At 43.4% G+C, this 22,789-nt stretch overlaps 1 protein-coding gene across 2 annotated transcripts in view; it reads left to right on the forward strand.

The window, feature by feature from the left end:
* The window catches only part of rgs7b (regulator of G protein signaling 7b), a 382,811-nt gene that overhangs the window by 241,681 nt on the left and 118,341 nt on the right, over positions 1–22,789 (forward strand). For both annotated transcript variants that reach the window (XM_080199833.1, XM_080199832.1), the window contains exon 4: positions 9,155–9,205. In XM_080199833.1, coding sequence (XP_080055959.1) covers positions 9,155–9,205 — 51 coding nt within the window. The remainder of the gene's footprint in view (positions 1–9,154; positions 9,206–22,789) is intronic.

Below are 22,789 nucleotides of genomic sequence, written 5' to 3' on the forward strand. Positions count from 1 at the left end.
TTGCAGTGTTAATGTGAGCCTTAATTGTGCCTAATAAATAAACTTACTTACACTGATAGACATAAGATGGAGTAAATGAATTACAGCCAAAAATGCATTCTAACTTTTCTAGTGTCCTTGTCTAAATGTGTAAAAAGCAAGTCTTAAAATCTCTTATAATCAATGCTGCCCTCTGAAAGGAATTCCATTTTAAATATGAGATTGTTGACAGCTGAATTTCTAAAATTGCATTGCTGCCACCAATAATCTGACAACCAGATGTATTTTTTAAATTAGTTACAAGTGGAGCTGTAATTCCACTGCCCACTGAGGTCAGTGCTTTGAAACCAGGCAATTTGAGTGCATTACAGCGACAGTCCTGCTCTTCAGCATCATTTCACAATATATGGTCATGACGAAAGGCTAAAAAGTCAATAATATCCAGGTGTTCGTATTTCATTTTGTGGCGATAGCAAATCAATAATAGTAATCGATTTGTGTGATTGCCAATTCTGTCACCAGGTGTCTACTGGGGAGCCCCCATCCACCCATTGCCAGTGGGCATGCACTGGGCCACCCAGCCAGCCTCCAAGGCATCCTCCTCCAATGCATGAGTCATTTCTTTTATTGATTCGTAGGACATGGGCGTCGCTGGCTGGCCAGCATTTATTGCCCATCCCTAGTTGCCTGAGGGCGTTCGATAGTCAACAACATTGCCATGGCTCTGGAGTCATGTGTACGCCAGATCAGGTAATGATGGCAAATTTCTTCTCTAAAGAACATTCGTGAACCAGATGCATTTTTCCAACAATCGGCAATGGTTTCATGGTAGATTCTTAATTCCAGATTTTTAATTCCAGGTCTGGACGGCTATCACTGCAGGACCACCTCTGGTTCTCTTATTCTCCCTAGAGTTCTGTTACCTCTTTTCTTGCAAGGAGAGAAAGTTTCCAGTGTGAAAAATTGCGGGGTGTGGAGAGGATGGAAGGACAGCCTTTGTGGGGGTTGACTCCAAGGCCTGGATCTGAGATGGCGCTCAAAATGAGACTGAGTGCTGGTGTTGTTTGTTCATATGGGAATGGAAGGAAGTGCCTCAACTTGTATATTGAGTAGAGCACCAAAGTTGTTCTTAGGCTCACAATGCAGGAGAATCCTGGTGTTGGGTGTTGAGTTGGCACCTGAAAAGTGGGGATGCCACTCATATTTCTTGCTCTTGTGAGATCATTGATCTACTTGTGTCACAGAGGCCAAATCCAAGGGTCCACTGACCTGCTGTTGACTGCACACCTCTTCCAGCCACACCTCCTTGATTTGTGAGGCAGGCCTCTCCCACAGTCCGACTGCTGGCTGTCTACCAGTTCCCTTCTGGGCCCTCACAACATCCCACAGCAGAACCTCCGAGGAAGAGTCAGAGAACCGGTCATGGAGGGAAGGAGAAATGGGTGTGTTGGGATGGATTGGCCAGGGGACAGCCCTACAACGTTGCCCATTATTTTTGTGTTTGCAGAATCCTGATGAATTAATCTGGAAGATTTGGAAGAGAGATATTAATGCGAGGGCTGAGTTCAAAAGCCTTTCGGATCAGCCTTTCAACTATTCTAAGTTCTTTTTAAAAGTTGCTGGTCTCCATGGGGATTTTAGCAATATATTTTTTAAAGTGCACATAAATGTAGAGTCATCAGATTCAAAAAAGCTTCTGACATAAAAGACAGGGAACCACTGGGAATTCTATATTTTTGCTACCAGGGAAGGCAGCACAGTGGCATAGTCTTTAGCACTGCTGCCTCATACTGCCAGAGACCTGGGTTCAATTCCAAACACACTGTCAGTGTGGAAGTTGCACATTCATCCTGTGTCTGTGTGGGTTTCGTCCAGATGCTCTGGCTTCCTCCCACAGTCCAAACATGTGTAGATTAGGTTGATTGGCCATGATAAGATGCCTTGGTAATGGGGGGATTAGGAGGGTAAATATGTGGGGTTACAGGGATGGGACCTGGGTGGGATTGATGTCGCTACAGGCTCGATGGGCCAAACGGCCTCCTTCAGCACTGTAGATTCTGTGGTTCTATGAGTGTTCATACGCAGGAAGATCCGTGATCTGCAAAGCACCCAACCAGGCTCACTGATAGTATTACCTTGCTTGGAGAAGGAAGGAGTTAGAAACAAGTATCTTAAGGACAGAAGGTAATGCAAATCTATCCTGGCTTTGTAAATGAATAAATAGATGAGCAAATTGGAACTGATTCAGCAGGCACATTTTACTATGCATAGGTTTAGGTGCAACCATCCATTGCCATGTTTATTGGTGTCATTAGACTTTTAGTTGATATCACATTGCTGCATTTGGAGACCTTCTTGTGTGATTGCAAAGTGGTGTCGTGTTACTGCCAGCTTTGTTTAGACACACCACCCATCTCTCCATCCAAACTATGGGAGCTGAGCCAAGGACAACAAGAGTTTGACCTGAGACAACACTATATGTGACTGGCCTGACTAAAGTTGTCACACAGTGGATTACCCAAAGCTGACAGCAGCCTGGTGCATTGATAGGCTAAGTACAAAATGGAGAAGAAAATGGGTAGTTATGAAGTCTGTATATGATGTGTTTAACAGACGTGGAGATGAAGGATTGGGGTCACAGAGTATTATAACGCCAAGTTAGGAAAGAAATTGCATTTATTAAATTTGATTGATGTGGTTACACAATGCCATGCTTGGATTCTAAAAGCCTGTGGATTTAAATAATTTGAGAGCTCAGGCATGCTCACAAATCCAGTTTTCTGATGAAACCAAATGAAACAAATATAGACTGATTATTTCTCAGCATTTTTAACATTGATTTTGAGGCAGTGCTTAACATTTGGGATCAACTAAAACAAAGGAGTTATGAAGAAACTGAGAATAAATGCCCAAGAAAATGTGGTGAATCTCTGGAATTCTCTGCCCGTTGAAGTGGTGGAGGCTGCCTCGCTAAATATTTTTAAGAAGCGGGTTGATGGGTTTTTGATAAGAGAAGGGATTAAGGGTTATGGGGAGAGGGCGGGAAAGTGGAACTGAGCCACGACAGATCAGCCATGATCTTATTGAATGGCGGGGCAGGCTCGAAGGGCTAGATGGCCTACTCCTGCTCCTATTTCTTATGTTCTTATGTTCTTATGTTCTTAATCTGAAAGATAAAAACAAAGCAAAATAGCAGGGTGAGAAAGTTTGGATCAGTACTGTCACATTCTAGAGATCAGTATATATGTATATATATTACATATATATCAGTATTGAGTACACTTGAGGGAGAATTTAGCATGGCCAATGCACCTAAGGTCTTTCATACTGTGGGAAGAAACAAAAGCACCAGGAGGACAGTGTAGTTGAACAGGCACCAGAGTGTGGCGACTAGAGGATTTTCACAGTAACTTCATTGTAATGTTAATGTAAGCCTACTCGTGAATAATAAATAAACTTTAAAAGAATATGTATATAGGGTGGAAGAAAGTGATGGATTGGAGTTTTCCCTTTATCGATCATGGTGAGCCCGTTACATCCCACTCCCCTTAGGTCAACCTTTCCTTCCCTACCCAATCCTTACCTCAAGCCCACCGCTTTAACCTGCCCCCACCCTCCACCTGTCTCACAACCTACCCAATTCCTTCCGGCTTAAGACCCTGAACCTACCTGCTGCAGGGCTCAATGAGCTTTGATCCTGTTTTCCTTCTGCAGTACCAGCAATGGCCACTGATGCCTTCCTGGCACTGCCAGGACTGGGTGGAACTGCAGCCAGTCAAATTAGTCGGCACTCCAGAGGGCCAAACTTTCTCCCCAATGATGGGTGGAATTTCTACTTTTCCCTCGTTGGTACGCCGTCCTGCAGCATATTATGGCTAGGTTGGCATGATGCGTATTAGCTTCAAGCTGATGTGGTTTCCATGGGGTGCAGGGGCACAATTTGCACATTCTCACCCCTCCCAACAGACCGCGTATTCATCTGCCCAATGAATAATGATATATACTACAGACTCAGTCCAGACTGAAGCCCAATCCATCTCATAAACCAGTCTCCTTTCCTTTGACTCTGTCTACATTTCCCGCTGCCTCGGCAAAGCAGTCAGCATAACAAAGGACCCCACACACCCCGGACATTCTCTTTTTCACCTTCAGGAAAAAGATACAAAAGTCTGAGGTCACGTATTTCAGCTTCTTCTCTGCTGCCATCAGACTTTTGAATGGACCTACCTTGCATTAAGTTGATCTTTATCTGCACTCGAGCTATGACTGTAACACTACATTCTGCACCCTCTCCTTTCCTTCTCTATAAATGGTATGCTTTGTCTTTATAGCATGCAAGAAAAAATACTTTTCACTGTATATTAATACATGTGACAATAATAAATCAAATCAAATCAAATCAGACTGAGATTTCAAATCAGAACAGTTAATTCCTTAATACATGAAGCCACAACAATCAATAATTGAGAGGCATAAAGTTAGGAATATGAAAGTAGCAAAATTTACAGGAAAATAAATTCAAATAAATTGCGAACACAAGAATAATGAATGGAAGGCCTTGTCCATTTAGCCAATCGAACCTTTGTCCTTCAGTACCTCTGATTTCTCAGTGGCAATATCTAACTGCATTCTGACTGCTTCCAATTCTCTGTCAGGCCTTCATTCACAACATTTATCAGCCATTGAGTAGAAATGCTCTTCATATTTCCTTAGATTCACTTTTATGTCTTAGGAAGGATAAGAAATTGTATATGTTTATGGCTCCTTTATGACTTCCTAAAAGCACTTTACAGCCAATAAAGTGTTCTTCGAGCATTGTCACTGTTGTAATGTAGGAAACCATGGCGACTTGCTGACGCACAGAAAGCTCCCACTAAAATCAGTGTAATAATGGTTAGATAGTGACATTGATTGAGGGATAAATACTGCCCAAGGGCAATCTTCCAAGTCTTACAATGGAATTTTTTATATCAGCCTGAGTGGGTCTCAGTTAATATCTTATATCCAAAAGATGGCATTTCACTCAATGCAGAACGGTTGTTTACGTTTCATTACTGTCCAGTTCTCAACCTTGAAAATTTATCCTACACTTTTAAGGTTCTTCCTATAATGCAGTGTCACTTGAACTCACTATGGCCAAACTGTTGTCTTGTACAAGTCAATCAGTATTTGCTCGCTATTTGTAAATTCTAAAATTCTATTAAAGTCATGGAGGGAGATCTTAGCAAAAATATACTAAATGCTGAATGAACATTAAAACAGAAGAGCTTCAGACCTGTTTATCAGCAAGAGAAAAATTCAAATCTTACCAAACTTCGAAAAAAAATTGGCAAAACATGATTCTCTCCAGTAGATGGAGTGGACAGAGTGAATTTATGCCAGGAAGCCAGCTTCTGACTGTCAGAGGGTGCTATTGTGCATGTGCCTGACCCCCCAATGCACTATGTACATTGTGCACTGGGAGATTATCACTTCCCGGGCACAAAGCTGATTATGCTGGCATCATCATAAGCGATGGGAAACCGGGCACGAGCCCGGCTTCATGCTTCTATTACAATCTTACTGGCTACCACACTGATTACCTGGCATGATGAGGCTGTAAGATCACCCCCATAGATTTTTGCTGCCACAAATGTTGAGTTAATACATGTTATATTATTATCTCAGTCGGCTGGATGGCTAGGTTCGACTGAGGATAAGGGTAACAGCATGGATTCAGTTTCTTATCTGGCTGAGGTAGATTTCAGACTAGCTCCTCCAAATGGTCCTGAGATTAGAGAGCAATAGCAAACCACTCCTGCTAAGAAAGTGGCTCCGCATGAAGCAACAACAGACGATCGATGAAAGACTTGAATAAGGCACTCACTGAGTTTTAAAATGGGTGGCGCAGGCTTGTAGGACCGAAGGGCCTGTTTCCTGTGCTGTGCTGTTCTTTGTTCTTCATAACCAAGGACCTCTTTTCATACAATCCCTATAGTGCAGAAGGAAGTCATTCAGCCCATCATGTCTGCACCACCCTCTGACAGAGTATCTTATCCTGACCCTATCCCTGTAATCCCACTTATTTATCCCCCTCTAACCCCCCTCTAACCCACACATCTTGGGTCATTAAAGGGCAACTTTGCATGGCCGACCCAGCTAACCTGCACATCTTTGGACTATGAGAGGAAACTGGAGCATCCAGAGGAAACGCACGCAGACACGGGGAGAACGTGCAAACTCCACACAGTCACCCAAGGCCAGAAACGAACTCAGATCTTTGGCGTTGTGAGCTAGCCGTGCTAACCACTGCACCAAAGTGCTGCTCTTTCGTTAGTGCACTCATGGAAGGGAATGCATCAGCAGTCACTCCAGTCTAATGCCAGTGGCCATCTTACACGGCAGCAGTCACTTCAAATATAAACTGGCATTGTAAATTTGTAACCAAGCTCCCAGATTATGTAGTGACAAACTGAGCTGCGCATTTTATCTCCAGCTGAACAATTACGGAGAGATAGAGATCGCAGTTGCCAGTTTTAATGTCCAATGCAATTAGTTTGTTGAAATGCCTACAAACTCTCGATTGTGTACAGCATTTTGGCAAACCAGTAAACTACTTTGTCCAAACCTAATCAGCACAATAGTGACAAAGTAAAAAGGGGCCACCTTCCAGCATTGACATTGCAAGTGATGGACATTTAATTAGCTTCTTATCCTCTCTGGTGGAGTTGAGGTCTTTCCTTTGTCAATCTGCACCTTGCATACCGTCTATTTGACACATTTTTGTTTCTTGACTTTTCTTCCCTCAGTAAATAGACTAATCAATATCACTGCCATGTTCCAAACCTCTCTTTCTTCTCACATTAAAGCTTACTTTCTGTACTATTGTGCAATAGTCAAAGATAACACTTGTTCTATTTAATATGGAAGCTTTGAAAAAAATCAATCATTGTCCAAATCTTCTTGTGGCCGGAATTCTCCAGCCTTGCAAGTCTGTCGCCACAGCCAGTGAGAACGGAGAAACTTTGTTCTCCGAAACAGGACTGGAAAATCTCAGCTCTGGGCAAGATCGGAGAATTCTGGCCTGTGTCTGCAGAACTTGTGATTCCACTCCGCAGTTTAGCAGAGGAATAAATGGTGATGAGCTCCTGTGTTATACTTAAACAACTTTAGTTATATAAATGTTTTAAAGATGATAATTGCACCAATTAGTGGAGAACATCAGTGACAGCTCTTTAGTGAATGTGGGAAAAGCAGAGAATTAAAGGGCAATATACAAGCACAAGTTTTACCAGTTGTAGACAATTTCAATGTACGGATGCTTTGTCTATTGGGACTGGAATTACCAACTCTACTTGGTGGGATATGTCATTCACATCCCTGACACCAGAACCCCTGTAGCAATTGCTACACTTGGAACTCGGTCATGGAAGGAGACTCCCAGGACTACAGCAGAACCATTTTAGGGATGTCCTTGAACCACCCCTAATATCAAATTTCCTCACTAACTTGTAGGAGCTGCTGGATTGGGACCGCCAGAATGGAGAAAGATTATTCAGCAAGAATCATTAATTCCTACAGTGCAGAAGGAGGCCATTCAGCCCATTGAGCCTGCACCGACAATAATCCCACCCGTCTCCTAACCCCATAACCCCACCTATTTACCCTGCTAATCCCCCTGACACTAAGGGGCAAATTTAGCTTGGCTAATCAAACTAACCCACGCATCTTTGAACTGTGGGAGGAAACCAGAGCACCTGGAGGAAACCCATGCAGACATGGAGAGAATGTGCAAACTCCACACAGACAGTGGACCAAGATCAGAATTGAACCCAGGTCCCTGGGGCTGTGAGGCAGCAGTGCTAACCAGTATGCCACTGTGTCACCCTGGCATGGAAAGACAATAAGGGATTGCATCACAGGCATGCAGAGGTGAAGTGGAGGCATCTGAGAGCACAGATCGCTCATCTCTATTATCATCCCACATGTAACAATGGCTACAGATTTTGCATTGGACTGATCAGCCACCTCAGAACTCATTGAACTGCGCTGGAAGCAAGTCATCCTCGAATCTGATACATTGCCCGAGAGGGACCAGATACCTGACGTAAAGTTAGAGAAAGCAAAGTCTCTTTGCTAGTTAGTATTATTCAAATTTGCTAGTTAGTATTATTCAAATTGATCCAAAAAAACTGCAGTCTTCCTTGCCTGAGTCTTAACCTGACATTGAGGGAGAAGGAGTAAAGTGAGGGGAGAGGGTTCTGAGGCCTGTAATCAAAGTGTGGTTGTTGTCTTTTGTTGGGGAATCCTCTTTAAAAAAGGTCTATTCTTAATTATGCAGGGACCTGGTCATATTCTATGTCTACTGCTGGATCAGTTTCTTTTTACACCTGTAAATAACAACCGCAATGTTTATTTATATATAATTATAGTACAGAGGCTTGCAGCCTCATAGCTGTCAGTGAGCTTCAGAGAATGTTCTACGGCTGGGTTAGTTGGGATACACTCCCAAAGACAAACTTGCAGGAACTTAATCAAGCACTCCATGAACCCCGGACAGACTCACTTCCACCTTCTTCCGTCAGGAAAAAGATACAGAAGTCTGAGATCATGTATCAACTGACTCAAGAACAGCTTCTTCCCTGCTGCCGTCAGACTTTTGAATGGACTTACCTTGTGTTAAGCTGACCTTTCCACCCTATGACTGTAACACTACATTCTGCACTCTCTTCTTTCCTTCTCTATGTACGGCACCCTTTGTCTGTGTAGCACACAAGAAACAATACTTTTGATTGTACACTAATACATGTGACAATAATAAATCAAATCAAATCAATTTAATGTAGGGAAGGTAACATTCTGGTTCATATTGCAAAACTTCAAAAATGGGAAAAAGACAGGAAAGACAAGATTTTATGCTGGTACAATCTGAAAACTTCACTTGCCAACGGCACATAGTCTAAAGGTGACTTGAAGCAGTGAATCTTGATGATTTAGGAGAAAAACACAAGCTAACCTAGACACAGTCGTAGTTTAATGGTGAAGTAATACTTTTGTGTGTCACATAGTTGAGCACAGCTGACAGTAGAAGGCTGCATGTCATCTGACTTTAATGTGAGAAAAGCCATGCAAAGTCATCTAATATTAAATCAGTTTATACCAATTCAGGCTCTTATTTTTTCTGGTCAACTTGCAGGTGCAGATATTGTCCAGTGGCTGTTGAAGAATCTGAACATTGAAGACCAAGGTACAATTATTGAGATTCAAACTGGTAAATCCACGCATAATTTGATATGCTAACAATATATATTTCCCAAAATGATGTAGTAGCTAAAATAATTTGACACTGGATTTTTTTTAAGTACCTCCAAACAATGCAATATAATTGAATGAAATTTTGGGTGAGATGCATCGAATGACAATGGGAGACCTCAAACAGGGCATGGATAATTACTATCTGTCACCACCAAGGTCATCGTAGTCCTTAACTCATACACCGTGAGTCATTGCAGATGATGTCTGCAACATCACGAACCATTGTATCGGAGAGTTGACCAAGTCTATCTACAGCAAGACAAACATGGGCATCACCTTCCCCACTGACAGAGCAAATCAGGACACGATAGCACTATTGGTTTTGTCCCGATTTGCCACTGCGCAATAGACTGCAGCCACATTGGCTGACATGTTTCTGAGCTATTCAAAAATGATACGTAATGTCTATCTGGCAACACTCATAACTCATTCATCCTGTGCCTTTATTCCAACTTTCTTTTTAGTAAGAACAATTAAACCAAAACAAACAAATGAAGAGATAAAGCAAGAAGGGCAACCCCTTAAAAGTGTGTGTGTGTGTGTGTGTGTGTGTGTGGGGGGGGGGGGGGTGGGGGGGGGGGGGGGAGGAGAAGCATCCCAAAATAAAAAATGAAGCGCAAAGGAAACTTAAAACATTAAACCAAAATATAATTAAATAGTACACCGGCGCCCAACATGCACAGAAGGACTTGTCAGTGCCCGCAGACACCACATGCTCCGTCTCCAGGGATACCCGACACGAATATAGTTGCGGTCAAGGATCAAACAGTCGGGTTGGACAATCCCTTTGGCCTCCCACTGCCTGGACCTGTTTATAATGGGTAAAGCCAGGCACAGGAGCAGGTTCAGGAGGAGATCCTCCAGCTTCCCCGTCCCCTTTTGCACCCCGGTGGCCCTTATTCAGACCGAGTCATCCTTAAACTGCCTCATTAGCAGTATCCCTGATGCCTTGGCTCAAAACTCTTGTCAGGAACCTGGGCAGGTATGCAGAGCATGCCCAAAATGAGAGATGTGCTCGCAATACAATTTTTGTTCAGCTGACCATCAAGGTTCACCTCTGTTGCCTGAACCACTAAAGGGGAGGGATGCACAATAACCCTTTGGACTTGTTTACTGCGTGATCCACACTTTGTTACACTGAGGGGCCAGCCTCAGTGGGCAACAAGAAGTACAGGAGGAATAGTATTAAACATCAGTGTCTCTCGCTGCCATAGTTTTCAGCTTCAACAAGAGCACTTCATTTGGTCCATTTCCCTCCCTCACCAGCTGCAGCTCTGCCAACCTTATAACTGCTGTCTTGACCACCACAATCCGATTGCCTTCCAGCATCAGCTGTCAGTGTGAGGAGAAAGTCACTGAGATGAGTAATTGTTTTTTGTTTGACAACTCTCGGTCTGGTGAGGCTATTAATCTTCTTTTAGCATTGCTGTCATGTTCTAGTGGCCAAACCCCTTCCATTGGCCTTTTCAGTTACCTCTTCATACTGTTACTAAAGGTCTTATTTCAAGGGGTTGTTGCTCCTTGGTGAGAGAAGTATTTACACATTGTCTAGACCAAGGCCTCCAATGTGGGCAGCACGGTGGCACAGTGGTTAGCACTGTTGCCTCACCTGGGTTCAATTCCAGATTTAGGTGACTGTGGGGGATTTGCACATTCTCCCCATGTGGGTTTCCTCCGGGTGCTCTGGTTTCCTCCCACAATCTAAAGATGTGCGGATTAGGCTGACTGGCCGTGCTAATTTGCCCCATGGAGATTAGCAGAGTAAAAACACAGGGTTATAGGGATAGGATCTGTGTGAAATTGTTGTCGGTGCAGGCTCAATAGGCCAAATGGCCTCTCTGTACCGTAGGGATTCTATGAATCTATGAATGCTGCAATGATGTATCTGAGTCCTTTCTGGAACTGTGGCTGTTTTTCATCCATCCTTTCTTCCAAGTGCCCTTGCTCTTTAAGAGGTGCTGACGGCCTTTAATTGATGCTGGAGCAATCTGACTTCCTTCACTCACCCCATACCTGCCCTCAGAACGAGCACGCAGCAGATAAGAATCATGGATATTGTTGACCATATGCCTAACCCATAATGTTAAGGTTACAGCACAGGTTCCACATTTCCCTGCACCCACAATTAATGCACATTTAACCCTCCACACCCAGTATCAAGCGTAATAAAATTTCAAGAGCACATTGGCTTCACTCACTCTCCGTGGGTGGCTCAGGAGGTTGTCAGTGAGCTGAATTCCAGGTTTAAGCTCACAATCTAGGTTGACATTCCAGTGCAGCCCTGAAGTCGAGTTGCATCGATGGCTGTGTCCTCGACACATGATTTGCCAAATCAAAATTACCTTGCGGGCTTCAGGTGAACATGAATAATATTATGACATTATTTAAGGGAGTCCTTTTGCTGCAGTTGCCAAGATTCCTCCCCCAGCATGTGGAAAATAAGTAAGTTTAAATGGGCTGCCATCTGATGGCTGTTTGTGGAAAGATCGGGTACAGGATTGTTGCCATGTTTATCCACCTACATAATGACAATTGCTGCACTTCAGAAAATAATTCAATGTCTGAAGTGCCCTTCAAACAGATAAGGCGTTTTATAAATGCAAGTATATCAGCATTATTATTAGAAACCTCTTATCTTAATTAGCTGCCACAGAGATCTAATGAAGTGGATTGTGGTGAGTGTTCTGTTCTTAACATGTGTGTTGCCCTAGTAACGGGTTGTTTAAGTATTGTACGTAACGTGGCTTTTTTTTGATAACTATTATTTTGTTCTAATGTAAGGAAAGCAGCAACAATGGAAAAGAAAAGAATCGTGAGGAGAATAAGTCTTGTTAGGCCCACTGAAAGATACAATAGTTACTTTTAAAGGGCAGTCTTGACAAATACATGAATAGGATGGGAAAAGAGGGGTAATGTCCCCAGAAGGGTAGAGGGTTTAAGTTTAAAAGGGCAGCATGGTCGGTGCAGACTTGGAGGGCCGAAGGGCCTGTTCCTGTGCTGTAATTTTCTTTGTTCTTTGTTCATTGAAACTGTCCATTTTTATTGATGTGAATCCCACCAAACAACAAAGAGATCAGGAAATCTCCACGTGTCCCTTTCTGGACATCCACCTTGACAAAATGTGTTTCAGAAATTACTTATAATGGGATCTTTTGGATAAACAGAGTACACTGCAAGCAATTGATGTGCAGCACCTCTTGAGGAGCGGTTTTCCACTGCAATACTTTGTGAGATGGACATATTAATGAATTTAGAATCTATGAAGTGTACTCATTTGGATCAACCTGCATTTTTTTATGAGGGACAGGTAATTTATGCATGGGTTATGCTCAATATGTCATTGAGAGTGGCACGGTGGCACAGCGGTTAGCACTGCTGCCTCACAGCACCAGGGCCTGGGTTCAATTCCAACCTCGGATGACTGTCAGTGTGGAGTTTGCACATTCTCCCCATGTCTGTGTGGGTTTCCTCCAGGTGCTCCAGTTTCCTTCCACACTCCAAAGATGTGTGGATTCGGTGCATTGGCCATGCTAAATTGCCCCTTAGATTAGCAGGGTTAATATGTGGGGTTATGGGGATAGGGCACGGGTGGGATTTTTGGCGATGCAGCCTTGATGGGCTTAATGGCCTCCTTCTGCACTGTAGGAATTCTATGATTTTATGAATCTGTTCTATGAATTATGATGTTTCTATCATCCCTATGGTCTCTATTTAAATTTGAGAAAGGAAAATTTATTTATATGAGCCTTAAAAATCTCAAACGTTATTGCACATACAATGAACTACTTGGAAGTGAAATAGCTATTGTTATGTAGAAAAATGTAACACCCAAACTGCAAATTAAATGATTAATCATCCACCCTGTTTTTGGTGGTGTTGCTTTAAGGAGGATTATTTTCCGGAACGCCAGAACTGCCAACTATTTTATACAATAATCCCGGTGTGTTTTTTTTTATTCATTCTTGGGATGTGGACATTGCTGGCTGGGACAGCATTTATTGCCCATCCTTGATGGGTAACTAAAAGCCAACTACAGTGCTGTGGAGCTGGAGTCACATGTAGGCCAGACCATTAAGAACGGCAGATTTCCTTCCCTAAAGGACTTAGTGAACCAGATTGGGTTTCTAGGGCAATCGACAATAGTTTTACGGTCATCGTCAGACTTCTTAATTCCAGATTTTTTTTAAATTGAATTCAAATTTCACCATCAGCCATGGTGGAATTTGAACTCACGTCCCCACAGTATTACCTGGAGTCTCTGGATTGCTAGTCCAGTGATGATACCATTACACCTCTGCCTCCCTATAGTGCCTCTGAATTATTGGACTAGGGAAGGAGGACCTGAGTTTAACATCTCACCTCATGGGTGGGATTTGTGTCCTGATATCAGATCAGGAACAGAAGCCCATGTAATGTCATTCTGTCAACTGGCACACCAGTTCACTGGCACCATCGCTCACCTCTCCCTATCCTGACTAACTTTCCCAGAGTCTGGGTTAGGTCGGAATAGCTATCCAGCCACCAGCAGTGGTTAGCTTGTTAAGTTAATTGAGAGGCAGGTATAGTCAAATACCAAAAATTAACTAGAATTTTCTATCCTGTGCTGTCAAGAGCACAGCAACTGCCTTTCAGTGGCAGAATGGAAGACTTTGAGCCTACACCCATCCAAATACCGACACACACCCAACGACAGCTGTAGCCGTGGGTCACCCTGTGAAGGGTTTCCATTCATAGTAGGCTGGCTGCTCTGGCCATTTTGTTTTTAAAAATCTTTTGAAGCTGCTGAAAGGGCACCTTACTAATTGGTCAATCCTGTCTAGATTGGGGTGGCACGGTGGCACCGTGGTTAGCACTGCTGCCTCACAGCGCCAGGGTTCAATTCCCAGCTGGGGTCACTGCCTGTGTGGAGTTTGCACATTCTCCCCATACCTGCGTGGGTTTCCTCCAGGTGCTCCAGTTTCCTCCCACGGTCCAAAAGATGTGCCAGTTAGGTGCATTGGGTCATTGCTAAATTCTCCCTCAGTGTACCTGAACAGGCACCGGAGTGTGGCGACTGTGGCATTTCCACAATAATTTTATTGCAGTGTTAATGTAAGCCTACTTATGACACCAATAAATAGACTTTAAAAAAATCCTTGTTGGGTGACTGCTCCTGACACAATGCAGTGTTGGGAACTGCATTTTATTCTGACATTGAAGTCCCAATTCAAAACGCAAAGATCAACTGTATTTCTATCGAAATCCTTTGAATTGGTTCATTGTTAAAATAGCGAAGCAATCAGGGCATGGAAAATAATGCCATATGATATTAGCAATCAAACACTTAAAATTTTTGGAACAAATTCCCTGGTCAAATTTTTTTAACAGAGATTAATCTAGCTGTTTTAAATGTGCTACTAATTCTCTTCAAATAGTGAGCACATGATTATGCATGGAAATTTACAGCACACAGATCAGACAACTGGTCTGTACTTGTGTTTATGCTTCATATTTACATTTTTCTCTTTTCCTTTCTCCCTCATCTACTTACCTAACTTCCCCTTAACTCACAGAATCCCTACAATGCAGAAGAAGGCCATTTGGCCCATCGAGTCTGCACCGACCACAATCCCACCCAAGCCCTATTCCCGTAACCCCAAATACTTACCCTGACACTAGGGTCAATTTAGCATGGCCAATCAACCAAACCTGCAGATCTTTGGACTGTGGGAGGAAACTGGAGCACCTGGAGGAAACCCACACAGACACGGGGAGAACGTGCAAACTCCGCACAGGCAATGACTTGAGATCGCAAGGGGCAGCAGTGCTGATCACTGTGCCACAATGCTACCCCGAATGCATCTCTGCTATTCACCTCAGTATTCCTGTGGCAGCACACTTAACTTCGACAGAATCACAATCACAGAATTGTTACAATACAAAAGGAGGCCCAATGTGTTGAATCTCTGAATTAGCAATTTATCTTGTGCCATTCCAATTCCAATAATAATAATTCTAGTGACCAGTTGTTGGATAAATCAGTTTCTCCTGAATTCCTCACTGGATTTATTACTGTCTGATATTTACGGCCCCCAGTCTTGGAACCCCCCCAATCCCCCCACACCAATAAAAACCTTTCTTCGGTGTCTGTATAATCTACTCAATGTTTCTGGATCGCTTTCAGGCCTCCCCTCAGCCTTCTGTTTTCTAGAGAAAGGAGTCCAAACCTGATTAGTCTTTCTTGACAGTTATAAACACTCAGTTCTGGTATCATCCTTGCGTTAATTCCTTCTGCATGCTTTCCAATGCTTTTTTCATATGGGAATGGAGATGCATGTATATTGGTCATTGTTGGCATACATGTACGTGTACATTCTGTTGCTTGGAAAAAGTGTTATAAAATTGCCCAGTCAAAGCATACGGTGATCTCAGCCTCGCTCTCCAGCTGAGATGATGGAACATTTCAGTTGCCTCCAGGACAGCTTTCACCACAGAACCATCAGGAACCAGAACAAGTTGCCAACAACAGTCTTCCTTGATGCCTCAAACATCTGGTGACAGAAGTATGTAGACGTCTGGATGGGAGGTATTTTCCTCCCATCTTTTAAACGCACGTCACCATCAAGGTTGTGAATATAGAATAGTTCGAAACACCAGATTCTCAGCAAGAACAAATTAACCAAAGTACTTGGTCTTTGCACAGAAGATGCTGGAAAATCTCAGCAGGGCTGACAGCATCTATGGGAAGAGAATACAGATAACATTTCAAGTCTAGGTAACCCTTTGTCTCTGATGAAGGGTCATCTAGACTCAAAGCATTGGCTCTACTCTCTCTCCACAGATGCTGTCAGACACGCTGGGCTTTTCCAGCATTTTCTGTTTTTGTTTCAGATTCCAGCATCTGCGGTATTTTGCTTTTTCCTTGGTCTTTGAAGTCAAGTCCAGTCAGGATCAAGGTTCAAACTTTTGTCTGAAAGTTGAATCCTTGCTGAGTGTTTAACCAGGCACATTGCTTGAGATTAGAGTGAGAACCCAGTACCAAAGATAAACTGGGAATAATGGAAAGATGATGAAAACAAAAAGGCAACCTCATGGGTGACACTGAGAGAAAGTAAGGAAGAGCCCTTTATAAACAGGTATTAAAAAAAAGCATGTGATGACCCTCCAACCTTTGAATCCCATTGCGATCACCACAGTGACAAAACTACAACCCTTTTGGCACATCTGCAGTAACAAAGCGAAGCCCCAGTCATGTCTTGTATTGTTCTCAGTCTGTTGTCCATCAAAAATACTGGATTATTCTGTTACATGAATTACTGCCATGTCCACAACATCCCCACAACATGAATTACTGCCGTGTTCTAACCCCCAAAACTACCCAATGAAAAACACAAAGAAATGCCTTGGGCAGAACTGTCACAGGGACAAAGTGAAGTTCAAGGAAATAAAAATGAGGAAAGATATGCAAGGGGTGACTGAATTAATAACGACATGTTACAGCATCACTCAGAATGAAAGATGCCTCTTTGTGGGGCTAAACTTTCTCCATTTCTTTTTAATTTATCCATGGGACGTGGGCATCGCTGGCTAGTCCAACAGTTATTGTCCATCTGTAATTGCCCTGGAGGAGGTGGTGGTGAGCTGCCCTGAACTGCTACATTCCCTGAAGTGTAGGTATATCCAGAGTAGTCTTAGGAAGGGATTCTAGAATTTTGATTTAGAATCAGTGAAGGAACAGCAATATAATTCCAAGTCGGGATGGTTTGGAGAGGGTCTTCCTACATGTCTGTTGTCCTCATGTTCTAGAGGGAGCAGTCATGGGTTTGGAAGATTCTGTGAATGAACTTTTGTTCTTATCCATTATTTGCCTCACAGCAGGGGGTTACGAAGCCTGCTTTTGCCTGCAGTAACACCCATGCACTTTCCAGCACAGTGCTCACTGAAACCAAACTGTGCATATGAAATTAAGGCCACTTAAGTAGCACTCCTTGCGCAGGTCAGTGAAAACAGGATTCAAGCTTGTTCTGAGAAGCAAAGTGAAATGAATAAATCTCTAAATTGTACAGGTATAGGGGCAGCAGGGTGGCACAGTGGTTAGCACTGCTGCTTCACTGCGCCAGGGATCCTGGTTCAATTCTGGCCTTGGGTCAGTCTGTGTGGACTTTGCACATTCTCCCCATGTCTGTGTGGGTTTCCTCCAGATGCTCTGGTTTCCTCCCATAGTCCAAAGGTGTGTAGGTTAGGTTGATTGGCCATGCTAAATTGCGGGGGATTAGGACTGTAAATATGTAAGATTACGGGGATGGGACTTGGGTGGGATTGTTGTAGGTGAAGTCTCGATGGACCGAATGGACTCCTTCTGCACTTTAGGTTCTATGAATACTGCAACTCTGGCAGCATCAGACCATGCCAGATTTTGGGTCAGGTATTTTCAGGCCAAGCAGGGTCAGGTGGGGTCAAGGGTCACTTGGACCGTGGAATACAGTAGCGCATAAAGCAGCAATGCTGGTAACTGGTTCAGAGCCATTCTACACTGCATTGTTCAGGTGTGTTTTTTGTTTCAGTTACCCGATTAAAGTAAAAGTGTCTGCTTGTCAGATGACTGTGGTTTTGGGGCCTCCGGATTTGAGACACAGTACCTGTACAGAATAGCATACTTTTAAATTCAAAACAATCCCTGTACCCACATGCAGACAATTGAAAAGGGGTTCTGAGAAACATGGAAACAGTTTATTTAATACGTATCAGGAAATACCAAAAAATTACAAGGTGAAAAAATGTGGCATGAAGGAAAATCCTAATCATGTTATAACAACATCCTTCCAGAGCTTCCAGAACGGAACAAAAACACAAAATGCTGGAATCGTTCAGTGGAAGAGGACAGACAAGTTAACATTTCAACATGTTTACAATCCTGATTAATTCAAATGTCACATTCTTGAGCGATGCGGTGGGTTGGCTGATTTGAACCGGATACATTTTTTTGCAAAACGGTACAGGACATTATGGTGCTTGGGTGCGGAGGGTTGCCTGGGCTCAGCACTTACAGAAAAATCAGCCAGTGTCTATAATGGCGCCTATTCAATTTTCTAGCACTTAAAAATGTCCTTCGAGCCAGAAAGCAATGAGATAAAATCACCGTGTCCTACAAAATGAGAAGTCTCACAACACCAGGTTAAAGTCCAACAGATTTATTTAGAATCATGAACTTTTGGAGCACTGCTCCTTCATCAGGTGATCATCAAAAATTTGGTAGCACAAGCTTTTGATTCCTCCAAAAGCCTGTGCTACCAAATAAACCTGTTGGACTTTAAATTGGTTTTGTGAGACTTTTTACTGTGCCCACCTCAATCCAATGCCAGCATCGCGACATCATCCTACAAAGAGATGCATTCTCCACAATTATGTCAATAATAAGCAATCTTGACAAAATTGCCATACTTTTCACATATATTTTTAGTCTGCACTGCATGATGTGGGCAGCACCGTGACACAGTGGTTAGCACTACTGCCTCACAGCGCCACAGGACCTGGGTTCAATTCCCGGCTTGGGTCACTGTCTGTGCGGAGTCTGCACGTTCTCCCTGTGTCTGCGTGGGTTCCCTCCCACAGTTTGAAAGTCGTGCTCGTTAGGTACTTAGGCCATGCTAAATTTTCCCTCCGTGTACCCAATCAGGTACAGGAGTGTGACGCCTCGGAGATTTTCACAGTAATTTCATTGCAGTGTCAATGTAAGCCTGCTTGTGATAGTAATAAATAATAAACTATTCTAATTAGCTGATCAACTTGTTGTAATGGTCCGATGAGTACTCCCGGCACTTAGTGATTCATTGTGCAGGCCTTGTTGCGTTAAGCAAAAACATTCTACTTTATTTGGCTGATTTACAAACTGCTGTCAGCTGCATATGACACGAGTGCTATTTCAGAAAGAAGCAATGAGTAGATATGGGGGTAGTTTGTGATTCACAATTATCTCCCACATTGTTAGAAAAGCATGATAGGAGGCCCCTTGGGAAAACAGCAGCTATGAGTAATCGGCCATCTAAAATGCATCATACAAATGCACCCCTTAGCATAATATCAAACCTTAACTGTTGCTAAACGTCATTTTTTAAAAATTTTCCATATTGGTAATTGTAATATTAACTTGAGAGGGCAATCAGAGCAGGTGGTGGGAAACCCGGATAATGATTCCACTCGTTCATGGTATTTTAATGAGGGTTTCCTCCTTATAATGTTGCATTTGGATGAAGTATGAGAATCCCTGCAGCCACCCACCCTAACTGCCAGAGATCCCTGCAAAGTACTCCTAACAGATACAATTCAGCTAACCTGAGGGTGTGCAGCCATATGGCAACACCCACACTCTCAATCAACATTCCTACATTCCCATGATCAATCATCCTTTCATCTTCTGTTCCAGCCCCACACCCATTGTTCACAAGGCTGGTGCCCACTGGGTAGGTGAGATGTAACAATGGAGATGAATGGAAAAGTGAAAGAAATGATATGGTGGGTGAACATTGAGAATAAAATTGATACACTAACACAACCAAGCTGTTTTCCTTGTGAAACTACAGGTTTTCTTCTTTTTTTCTCATACCATTCACATGGCACCTTTTGATTTGATTTATCATTGTCACATGTATAAGTATGCAGTGAAATGTATTGTTTCTTGCATGCTATGCAGACAAAGTGTACCATACATAGAGAAGGAAGTGAGAGGGTGCAGAATACAGCTTTACAGTCACAGCCAGAATGTAGAGAAAAATTGACTTAGTGCAAGGTAAGTCCATTCAAAACTCTGATAGCAGCAGGGGAGAAGCTGTTCTTGAGTCAGTTGGTGTGTGTCCTCAGATTTTTCTACCTGGGGCTTCAGTCGGGTTCGAGGCAGGTCGCTTGTTTTCCCTGTTGATGGCTCAGATGCTCTTCACTGATGTCCCCCTAGGTTTTGGAGACCATGAAACCCCTGCCAAAGTCTATTCCACCTGAACCTGTGTAGAGGCAAACTTGGCCATCAGGACAGGAGGCAGTATGTGTCGCTCAGACTGAGTAATTCATTGGTAATCTGCACTGCTCTGCAAGGAGAGGAAGCAGAGAGTTCTGAGTGTGAGAAATGGAGTGTTTTGAGAGTATGGTAGTACAGCATTCATGGAGGGTGATTCAGTGTTGTTGAAGTCAGTGTGAAAGGGTTGACACTTGAATATAGCATTCCAATCATCTTTCCTGTTATGGTGAATTTGTTGAATTTGTTAATTCTTCTGGCACTGAGTGAGGGATCACATTCCTGTTGCTCACTTTCTCCATGACATTGGTTATAGAAGCTGCCCTCTTCCTCTTCTCTGCCATGAAGAATATTTCTCTAGGTTCTTTTACAGCTTGCAGCATTATATCCAGGGAAACTCCTGAGAATCAGGAGTAGGTGGTGCAGTGTCCACCTTCCCATATTGAGATATATTTGTTTATATCCTGAATATTGCAGAATGGTTGGCTTTTGACCCTCATCAGGGTCCCTTGGACAGCCAGGTGGTGATCACAATCATGTTTGCCTGCTTAAATTGGTCAGGAAAGCTGTAAACAGGACATTGAATCTATCAAAGAAGCGAAGGCACAGTCCATCCCAGTCTCCTGACCAGCTGCCGGCTTCCACTGGTGTAAGCAGATGAAATTTCTACCCCAGTGTGTGCTAAGTGCCCTGTTCATTCTGTGGCTCCAGTCGTCATTGCCACATGGTGTTGTGCAGAGAACAGTAGGCTGTGGTCATTCTGGAGAACCTGACTGGGGAGGACTGAAAGCAGATCTATCCAAACACCTGAAGTGTACCCTGGGTTTGCCGATCACTTGCTCAGTGACACATCTGGTGGTCATCTGACTGTTGTACCACTCTTTGGTTCCATTAGCAGGGTTCCTCATAGATGCTTTCAACCTAGTTTGAACAGACAATTAATCCTTTAGTTAAGTAAGCTTGCAGGTCCAAATTGGTTGAGGAGTTTGGACTGCCACAGGATGACAGCATTGTGGCAGCTGCTCGGAATCTGGCACTCACCTGCATAAACCTTTTTGCATGGTTTCACAACAGCTACACATTGAGTAAGTGAAATCTTTTGTGTTTTCTGAGTTCTCATTGTTCATCTGGCTATATTTATGGATTGCTAAGTGCCTGCAGTCGATGATACCCTGCACTGGTGAAAGACCAGCCAGAGGTGCGAACTCAAGTACCACTCCTCCTGATTAGTGCCACTACACAAGGTGTAGAAGCAGGAGAAGGCCATCAGACCCTTCAAGTCTGCCTGCTGCTATTCAATATGATCATGGCTGATCTCTGCCAGTATCAACTCCATTCCTGTGCCATTTCCCCATAGCCTCTATTCCTCAATCTAGCAAGTATTTATTCATCTCCACTTTAAACACTTCTAATGATCCACCCTCCTTTTTGGGGCAGAGAATTCCAGACATTCACCAGCCTCCGTGAGAAGAGATTTCCATGCACCTCAGTGTACAGGAAAGGTTGACTTAATTGCCCCCACCCCCTGGATCACTGACCTGCAGCCACTGAGAGATTCTGGATATGTCCTGTAGTGGCCTGAAAGGAAATGGAAGCAAAACTGTTCACTCTCATAGCCACTGGTAACATGTGGTCACCCGGCCCAGTAGGGAGCAGATTGTCATCCAAGAGGCTGAAGATGTCTTCCATTGACAGACATGGCAATTTCAGCCTCTGAATGCCCTGCTCCTCCAAGGGACCAAGAAACCCGAGCCTCTGTCAGCACATCTTGTTACCCAGGTAATGTCTCCAGTGACCTGGACATCGCTATTACTCTCCTCTCTTCTGCTGGTTCCCCTCTGTACTGACCATTTGCAGCTTTCCAAGTAGTAGACTGTTGCTGCTGCTGATAGTCGCCTTACTGTTCATCCAAGGTGCCAATCCAAAGATGGCATGGTGTCACCGACACTCATCTTAAATCTCAACACCTCCAATGTACACAGGTCAGCCTCTCGACACAACAAACCCTTTCCCACTGGGAGGTAAGAAAGCAGCTCTGAACATTGTGTTTGAAATCATGTTGCCTGTCTGACTTTTAAGAAGCCTTGCTTGTCCAAATTCTCATCTTGGTTTCAATGGTGAGCATCAGGGAGCCTGGGAAACCTGTGCGTCTGAGTAAAAGCAAATTACTGCGGATTCTGGAATCTGAAACCAAAAGAGAAAATGCCAGAAAAATCTCAGCAGGTCTGGCAGCTGGAGAGAAAAGAGCTTTTATCCGAAAATGGCTCATTTAAATGTTGTATGGTGGGACCCGCCTTTCTGGAGGGGATCTTGTACGCACATCAAGTTGCACTTAAGTTAAACCCTGAGGTTGGGGTGTTGGAGTCAGCTTCTGGATGCACTGGTATTTTTGTTAATTTTAACAAGCTGCTAACCCAAACCCATAGATATTTTCCTATTACAATGAAATGGAAAATAGTCTGCTATTCCTCTCCATTTTATTTTGTTTCATTTTTCTTGCACAGTAGCTTCACAGGTGGTGCCAAATGGAAG

The sequence above is a fragment of the Carcharhinus amblyrhynchos genome, chromosome 12 (genome assembly GCF_965287045.1).
Source record: "Carcharhinus amblyrhynchos chromosome 12, sCarAmb.v2.hapA, whole genome shotgun sequence".
NCBI classification, from domain to species: domain Eukaryota; kingdom Metazoa; phylum Chordata; class Chondrichthyes; order Carcharhiniformes; family Carcharhinidae; genus Carcharhinus; species Carcharhinus amblyrhynchos.